This window comes from Triticum dicoccoides, chromosome 6B (assembly GCF_002162155.2).
Source record: "Triticum dicoccoides isolate Atlit2015 ecotype Zavitan chromosome 6B, WEW_v2.0, whole genome shotgun sequence".
NCBI lineage: Eukaryota > Viridiplantae > Streptophyta > Magnoliopsida > Poales > Poaceae > Triticum > Triticum dicoccoides.
In genome coordinates, this window is record NC_041391.1 from 480456593 (window position 1) to 480466236 (window position 9644).

Consider the following 9644-nt stretch of genomic DNA (forward strand, 5'->3'; position numbering starts at 1 on the left):
AATCTACTGCAGTACTCTAAATGCTTTTACATTACTACTCCCTTCGTTCGGGATTACTATCACAAAAATAGATGTATCTACAATTAAAATACATCTAGATACATTTATTTTTTGGACGAGTAATTCCGAGCGAAGGAAGTACTCCCTCCGTCCAGAAATACTTGTCATCAAAATGAATAAAAGGAAAATATCTAGATGTATTTTAGATTTAGATATATTTTTTTTGTCCATTTTGATGACAAGTATTTTCGGACGAAGGGAGTACTTTAATAATCTAAATGCTTTTATATCAATTTACGGAGGAAGTATACGGTTATTTCTAATTTGGACAGGCAAGCTAACCGCCACCCTGTCACGCACAGTCCCCGCAATCCAACTGCGCGTACGGTGACAATAAACCACCGCATTGATGAACGGCCCGCCATATTTCAACCACACGGCCCGGCGTACAGGCATTTTTCGTTTTCTGCCCAGTTGGGGGGTATTACACGCTATTTAACACAACGTCCGGGGCGCGCTTCATTCTGCAACCTAAAGCTCGACACCGCGGCCATCAACCGGCGAGCGTGCACTTCGTGAGCTATAGCTCCTCCGCCTCGCCTCTGTCTCCATGGGAAGCCTGCACGAGGAGCCCGAGCATGGCTTCGGCGGCCTGCTGAGCGGCTTGCAAGAGGCGTACGGGAGCGGCCGGACCAAGGACCTCGCCTGGAGGCGGGCGCAGCTCAAGGGGCTCCTCCGGCTCCTCACGGAGAAGGAGGAGGAGATCTTCGACGCGCTCCACGACGACCTCGGCAAGCACCGCGCCGAGTCCTACAGGGACGAGGTACGTACAGGCAGCGCTCGCGCCGAATCCTCTGCATCCATGGCATGCTTGAGTCGGTTGGCTGGTCATGAATTTCAGTTTCAGTGTATCCATTCCATGGTACTTAAAGCTGTTTTGTTTTGGTGATCTTCAGCTTGGGGCTCTCGTCAAGTCCGTCAACCACACGCTGAAAAACCTCGAGAGATGGGCGGCCCCCGAGAAGGCAAGCTCCCGCCACAGCTGCCGAAAAACTTGATTAAGTAACTGCTGCTTCTGATTGTAGAGGCCATGACTTGTTGTTTTGGTGCGTGTATGTAGGCTCAGGCGCCGCTGGTTTCCTTCCCGGCGACCGCGCTGGTGGTGCCCGAGCCGCTCGGCGTTGTGCTCGTGTTCTCCTGCTGGAATTTGCCACTAGGTGACGCTGACTCCTTTGCTCTAGCGACACAAGTGTTGTCTTTTCTTTTTCGTCTCATAATTGCGACGTGTGCGCTATGAATATTACTCGTTACACCCAAAGTTGGGGACTTTACTGCAATATATACAGTACACATCTAGCTACATCAACATGGGTAGTATTCTCTGACTGCGTACGAATCTCATTTATGTTCAGTTACATTTAGGCTATACTGGTGCAAAATAAAAAATACCATTGGATTACTACTATATGTGTATTAGACCAATAACAGAAATAGAGTTGAAGTACCGTGTAGCATGTCGCTGCATATCTAGTCGGATCGGCTGCGCCCCCCTCTAAGAAGTGGAGGATCATCGTAGCAGAGCGCGGTTGTGTCTTGTCCGCGGCGAGACATAAGCCAGTCTCTATTTAAGGACCCTCTAAATGGGCCAGCCCATAATCACGTAGGTGTACACATACAGTTTTTGTTTGCTTTTTAATTGGTTTTTTTATTTTTTATAAATTCTTAATATATATACGTGTATTTAAAAAAAATCTTAATATACTTAAACTTTTTACGAATGTCCACCGTGAGAAAATGTTAACAAGATGTAATTTTTTGTTAGCGTAATTCTCAAAAAATGTTGATAGCATTAACATAAATGTTTGTGACATTAAAAAAAATCGCGTGTCTCAAAACATGTACGAGACATTTTTGGATAAAATTAAACAGTGCAAAAAATTTGTTCATGAAATTCAGGAAAAAATGTTTTCTACCATTCAAAAAATAGTACATTACGTTTTGAAAAATATTCACGGTTTTCAAAAATACGTTTCAAGAATTTTAAAAAATTATACAATGTGAATAAATGTTTGCATAGTTTAAAAAATTATCATTCAAAATCAACATGTATTTGAATTTTTTATTTGTTTTCCAAAAACTTTATTTGAAGAAATGTTATACGTCTATAAAATAATGTTTTATATGTGTACTAAAATGTACAACATGTATGTAAAAAATAAAACATAGAACTAAAAAAATTAAGCATGTATTTAAAAATGCTAAGCGGGTATAACAAAATGTTCTTGATGTATATGAAAATTGTACAATGTTTACGGTAAATGTAAACATGCAGTACACTGTATTTTGTGATTTCCTCTTTGACTACAGCCAGCATGGTCATTTACTACTACTCAAGATGTCTATAGACCCTCAGGCTGGGTGGAGAGGGAGGGGAGGGTGTCCAACTTTTGCTGACCACGCCTCACACCCATGCATTGCTTGCATCTAACCTTTTTTTTAACACAGCATTGCACCTGACCTGAAAGTCACATTTTCTAGAGAATTTTTTTCAGAGAACTTAAAACTTACATTAATATCTCCATCGTATTTTCGTAGAACTACTCAAATACAAAGCAAAGTTATGCAACTCCTTAGTAAGCCATTTGTACTCCTAAAGAATGTACAATAGTGCTAAATCTAAGGATATAGCATACATGTTGTAGTAACATCAACTGATGAAAAATATGAATAATTCGTAGGAACAGAAGTACCTAATAAATGAGTTGCCGTGCGCAACATCTGTTATGTGGTTTTGTATTTAGGTACTACAGCAAGCATCGTTATAGGAAAGTGGGTGTAACCATAGTATGGATGTCCTTATCACAAAGGAAATCCTCCTTACACGCAAATCTTTTGGAAATAATCCATTTTCCTGTGGTGCAATCAAACACAATTGGGCATAAAATCCAATCATATATGATTTGAGTGGGCACGACAAAGATGCATTTATCGTCTCAATGGTTTTATGAATTCTTTAAACGGTAATGTGTTCCTAGTATTAATTAAATCAAAAGAGGTGTCTACTTTTTTTACTAACAATAGTCGTGCAAAGCAAAATAGATTCTCCATAGGAATATATGCGGAATTCAAGTCCATGTCATCAAGAAATGTGCCTAAAGTCGAACACCACATTGATGTTTACTCGTGGAGAATCTAATTATATTCACACTATGTTAACGATCATGATTGAAACTTGAAGTGTGTATGTCACACTGTTGGGGTACATGTTTTGCACAATTTTTCCTTACCTTGCCTTCCTTTTGAGGAAAAGGATAGTTACCTAATATTGATATGGTTATGTGTTGTAATGCAGGTTTGGCTTTGGAGCCGGTCTCTGGCGCACTAGCAGCTGGCAACGTTGTGGTTGTAAAGCCCTCCGAGCTTGCTCCATCCACCGCAGCGTTCCTTGCTACCAATATACCAAGGTATCTCGATCCTAAGGCTGTGAAGGTCATCTTAGGTGGACCTGAAGTTGGAGAACAACTCATGGAGCACAGATGGGACAAAGTTCTTTTCACCGGTAACAACAAACTTGAAAATTCACCTTGCTTCTTCACAAAAGCAGTCATTACAGACAACATCCCATCAGATTATTGTTCTTCCATGTATGTATATGATGGTTGTTTCTTCGTGTTGTTTAGGAAGCGCCAATGTAGGGCGTCTTATTTTGACGAAAGCAGCAAAGCACTTGACCCCTGTCGCGCTTGAACTTGGGTCAAAATGTCCGTGCATTGTTGATCAACTCGATAGTAAGAGAGACAGACAGGTAATTCTAAAGGTCTTGTCATGCTTTTAATTACAACAAGAGTCGGAATGAATGACGAACTAACTATATACCCCCATGTGAGTGTTATATAGATTGCAGTGAATCGAATAGCGGGAGCAAAATGGTCAGTTTGTGCCGGCCAAGCTTGTGTTGCCATCGACTACATCCTGGTAGAGGAGAAATTTGCACCTATTCTGGTATGGTCCACTCTAATATCTAGTTAACTACGATACTATACAAGCTCATGTCATATACACCACATATGTCTTCCGACTGCTTCTTGAGCATGCATTATTTTTTGTCTCTCTGAAGATTGATCTACTAAAATCAACGGTCAAGAGATTTACCGCTACACCGGAGTGCATGGCTCGGATCTTGAACACAAAGCACTTCCAAAGGTTAAGCAACTTTTTGGATGATGATAGGGTGGCACGTTCAGTGGTGCACGGGGGATCAGTAAACCAGAAGACCTTGTAAGTTCTGAGAATTTCACCTTCATGTGTCCACATCCTTCTTATGTAGCATCGTTCTTATGGATATATCATGTACACAATAAATGAACAAAATTGGTGCCTCATGCCACTATGCCTATGGTGCAGGACCATTGAACCCACCATACTGCTAAACCCTCCACTCGATTCTGACATCATGACTGAGGAGATATTCGGCCCACTGCTCCCTATCATCACGGTATGCCGAATGGATAATATTCTGTGAAAGATTACAATATTAAGTTGATGGTGCACGTACATGTGGGCTTTCAGGTAAAGAAGATCGAAGATACCATTAAGTTTGTCACATCGATGCCGAAACCATTGGCAATCTACGCTTTCACCAAAAACGAGAAGCTAAAACACCGAATTATAAATGAAACGTCATCTGGAAGCATCACATTCAACGACGCAATTGTGCAGGTATATAAACTTATCCACCTCATTCCTCCGAACCGCACGCGCTCTCGCGGCATAAAACTTTGAATGGCTCTCGTTCTTTTTACTACTGAAATTGACCTAATCATGACTACTATGTTGTTACAGTACGTAGTAGAAGGTCTTCCGTTCGGTGGCATCGGGCAAAGCGGGTTCGGACAGTACCATGGCAAATACAGCTTCGAGCTTTTCAGCAACAAAAAGGCAGTGTTCAAGAGAAGCTTCCTAATTGAGTTTATGTTTAGATACCCACCATGGGACGACAGTAAAATCGGGATGTTAAGACATGTTTACAATACGAACTACATTCTTCTACTCCTTGGACTGCTCGGCCTGAGGAGATGATGGAAGAAACAACTCGGAGAAAGAGACCACGAGCAAATAGCCGAGAGAAGCTACGCCAGATGAACAAAAGCATATGGACTGCAAACCACATAAATGCTACCCTATATACTTTTGTTCGATTGCAAAATTGGATTGTGCAAGTGCGTAACCTGTTTTCTGTTGAGTGTTGTGATTCCTCAAAGTACTACGATTCAGGAGAACACCCCTAGGTGTCTACCTAGAAGAATGAGAAACCTTTGAAATTAAACTAGAACTTCTTACAAAATAAGGCTCAGTTTGCTGTTGCTAAATTATGTTGAGTTAAGATTACTCAATGATTTTTTCGCAAAAAAAAAGGTTACTCAATGATTTGATGTCAAATAATTACTCCATATAGCTACCGGAAAATTTTGATTCGCGAAAACGTCCACCAGAACTATGGCATGCCACCACCACAATACCGATGCCGGCTAAACCACGTTTAACAGCGGATTTCTGATCTACCATTTCTTATGGGTACAAATAAACAAGTTCAGTTTTGCTAGGGTTTGTGTCCTGCTCAGGAAGACGAGACGGCGGCGGCTCCCTGAAGATGAAATAAAGGTCTCCTCGCCTAGCCCCCGTTCCGGCGATGCGTCTAGCATCGTTGGTGGGCGTGTGGAGGTGTGTCTCCGGTGGATCTATCTTTGGTGGATTTGCTCGGATCTTGTCGTTGTTCGTCTACGTTCGTGTGTCTTCGGCTTGATTTTTTCTGATCTACGTTATTCTTCATCTGCGGCGGTTGCTGTTCTGGTGCGCTGGTCCTACGGGGCCTTAGCACGACGACTTCCCGACTGTCTACTACAACAAGTTATGCCTGACTCCGGCGATGGAGGGGTGATGACGGTGGCGCGCCTTCGGCTCGCTTCAATGCTGGTAGTTGTCGCTAGGTGGTCTACGGATCTGGATGTAATTTCTATTATTTCTGATATTCGTTGTACTGTCATGATTGAAGATGAATAGATCAGAAATTTTCTCGCAAAAAAAAACAAAAAAAAAAACAAGTTCAGACTGGATCCGGGCAGCCCGGCCCCCTTGAACATTCAGCAACATTTCCATAGTTTTATTCTAGGACGGAAGAACGAGCAATAATGCAGCTGCTCCTTAAACTGACCGATGCGAGACCAAGAACACAAGTGATCGATAGCTCCCAAATCTCACATGTGGCATGTCCAGGGGCCAACCGTAGAAAAATGAGGGTTTCAGACCGCACCAAGCAAGAACAGCTAGCCCAAATGCTAGCGCCAAGCATAATGCCTTCTCCCAAATCACGTTGCGGGCATTTGTTTTCGCGCTAATTCAACACGGACGAACAGCAAGAAGGAAGACTTTTGTGCGCGAAGCGATCTGATCTGCATGTGGTTGTGCGACTTGTGAGCGAGAAACATGCTGAATTTCAACAGCCTTGCCGTTCAGAAACCCAGCTGTCGTTGAGTACCCTGCACAAGTTCTTCTCCGGCTTGGCCTCGAGGAAGGCGGGATGTATAAACGCGCCACGCGGTGTACTATGCGGCACATGTCGGTGTCTCGGTATACCCAACTGCCGCGCTGTAATGTCCAAGACTCTTTCAGCTTAGACAAAACAAAAATTAATTTCTTGGAGTTCTTTTCTTTTCTCTCTTAAAAAACCGCTACCGGGCGCGGCCTGCGCCACGACGGCTAGAGCGTGACGTCCGTGTGAAAGCATGGACGCATCACCATTAGCAGCGCTCCCGCTGTGAATCGTAGGGTGTAGAACCAAACACACCACGGCTCGCATCGCTCGGTATACTTCTCTTAAAAAAAAGAAGCAAAGTCATCTTCATTGATTAAGAAAGAAGATTTTAGACAAATAGCGGCAAAGCGGGAAATAAAGAACTACTCTCACGGCATTATAATACTCAAATAGGTGGCACCTGCCAAAGCCTAAAGATGGACCTCCTCTTTGACCTTCGCGACGACCATCATTGCAGTAGCGGCGGTATTGCGAAAGACCCTAGCGTTGCGCTCTTTCCAATCTCACAAGACATTAACTTGAACAAAGAGACGATTGCCTTTCTCTGGTTTCCACGCTCAATCACATTTTTTATCCACCATTCTCGAATCGAAACCTTAAATCTCCAGCTCCTCACCACATCACCATGTAGGCCAATCCACGCAGCAACTTGTATCCAAACACGTTAGGAGAACCTACACTGGAAGAGAATATGCGTCGCGGTTTCCTGAACTTGCTTGCATAGCAGGCGAAGGTTGCAGTCCGGCCAGCCACCACGGAGCAACCGATCGGCTGTCCATACTCTGTTTTGAATTATCAACCAAGTAAAAAACTTGCACTTTGGAGGGGCCTAAACCTTCCAAACAGCAGCAAGCATGATGCTAGTTGTGTGTCCAGCAAACTGCGCCATATAGGCAGTAGACGCCGAGTATTCTCATTGAGTGGTGAACTTTTAGTGGATAGTATCTTGCATACTATTGTTGAGAATAACAGAGGATAGTTTCTCCGGAAGTGTGGTGAACTCCTGTGGGTGCTCCAGGGTAATTCCAGCTCGGTATACTTCTCATGCTTCGAATATTAAAATGCTACGAATACGTTCACAAACTACACATGAAGACAAGACAGCAGAATCGATCTTCCGTATCGCAAAAGCAAACCGATTAGCCAAGAGTTAGTTGCACATACCCTCACATTGAACTCGGGCAATTTAAGTATGAATGCGACCTAATTCGCCTCTCCAGTGGGTGACTGATCGACCAGGGCAGTTTGTGAACTGTTACGCACGGCACATTTAATACGCCTTCCCGTAGTTGTTCTCGAAGGCTTCAATTTGTGCTAGTAGTAATGTTGTTAATTCCGATCCAGGCCGTCATTAGGCTGTCGGTTAGGGTGTCAACCGCAGCAACCGATCCACGAATTTTCGTGTGACTTTGGTCATTTTCGTGCCTCGGCGCTTTACACGCCTCTCCCCTTTTATAATCCACACATCCACGGCATGAGAGCCGCGCGCACACTCGTGCGCCTGCATTGCTCATTTGCTCTCCTGCTTGAAATCATCCAAGCATAAGCAGAAAAGAGGGAGAACGATTAACTGAACCACTGTGGACAAACAAGAAATGACTCTGCTGCCACGACGAATGAAGTGGTGACATGGCGCCAAACAGCGAGATGGATAAAGTTAATTGCACAGAAGTATTACAATTGAGGCATTAAAAACAGATTGGCATCAAGGTTGATAACTTTTTCACGTCAGTATCAAGTCTGGGGCTAGCCGTTACAAAAAGGTCTAAATCACGTATAAACGTGTATTGACGGTGTACCTGACCGGCGGGGCCCGCCTGTCAGCTACCGACGTGGCATTTTTTTTGCAGAAACACCCCCCTCCCCGCCGCCGCAAAATACCAGTCGGTCCTACGCACAGCGAAGCGGGCCCAGGCGGCGCCAGCTCGCCAATAGCGGCTCGGCACGACCCCGACAAGCTCCTCCGACGGGAGCCCCGCGATGGCGCTAGCTCGGCCCGGCTCGCCGGTAGCGACTCGGCGCAGCTCCCATACCGGACTCCCTCGGCAGAGGCTGAGCGGCGGCGCGAATGCGGCTTCCCTACGTCGGCCTGCTTTCGGCTAGGACGAGGGGACGCCAAGCGACGCAGGTTCAACGCAGCTTGCCGGCGGCAACCCGGCGCAGCTCCCCAGCAGAGCTTCTCCAGCAGGAGCCCCGCGGTGGCGCGGGCGCGTTGGGGCATCGCGGTTAACAGGAAGGAGGCAGCGCAGTCTAGGTGCTCCGCCGTCGAGGGACGAAGGGGATGGACGGATCCGGGGCTCTCCAGCGCGGATCGGCGCGTCGGGCTGGAGCTACAAGAGGGCATCCATGGCGGCTTGGCGGTGGGCTCCTGTCCGAGGGGAGTGGGCAAGACACAGAGAGAGAGAGCTCTGGGTGTGAGAGAGAGAGAAGAAAGAATGGAAGGAGAGAGACAGGGTGCGGGGACGGCCTGGTCCTGGTCGTCGGCGGTGGTGCTCCGGTGGCTGACCGGCGGTGAGGCGTGGAGGAGGCCGCGGCGGGGCGGGGGTTACGGGAGGCGAAGGAGCTCGGGCTCGAGGGGCTCCTCCTCTCGATCCAGATCGGGCGCCGCTGCGCATGAGGATGAAGGAGGTGCCGGGGGGAGGGGGGGTCTGCAAAAAAATGTCACGTCGGCCGCTGACAGGCGGGCCCCGCCGGTCAAATACACTGTTAATACGTGTTTATACGCGATTTAGATTTTTTGTAACGGCTAGCTCCAGACTTGGTACTGGCATGTAAAAATTATCAAACTTGATATAAATCTGCTTTCAATGCCTCAATTATGATACTTTTGTACGATTAACTCATATGGATATGTGCCCATCAGATCGGCGGGGGGCGAGGGGAGTGCATGCATGGACGTGCATCCAAGCCGGGTTAAACTACATTTGTGACCATGGTGGATCACATGCATTCGCTAGGCGCAGCGAATGGCGGGATCGGCTGAAGATCGACTTTGATTTCCTCAGCAGTAAACTCGTCTCAAAGTACCCGGAAGACCACATGCGTGTTTGCA

General features: G+C 45.8%; 1 protein-coding gene across 1 annotated transcript; it reads left to right on the forward strand.

Annotated features, from left to right (window-relative positions):
• Positions 1-490: 490 nt before the first annotated feature.
• Positions 491-5369, forward strand: LOC119324217 (aldehyde dehydrogenase family 3 member F1-like). The gene is made up of 10 exons (XM_037597985.1): positions 491-823; positions 957-1025; positions 1121-1217; positions 3353-3559; positions 3681-3805; positions 3898-4002; positions 4118-4278; positions 4405-4495; positions 4570-4719; positions 4843-5369. Exons 1-10 carry the CDS (start codon positions 611-613, stop codon positions 5077-5079), a joined length of 1455 nt encoding a protein of 484 aa, XP_037453882.1. The 5' UTR covers positions 491-610; the 3' UTR covers positions 5080-5369.
• Positions 5370-9644: the final 4275 nt, after the last annotated feature.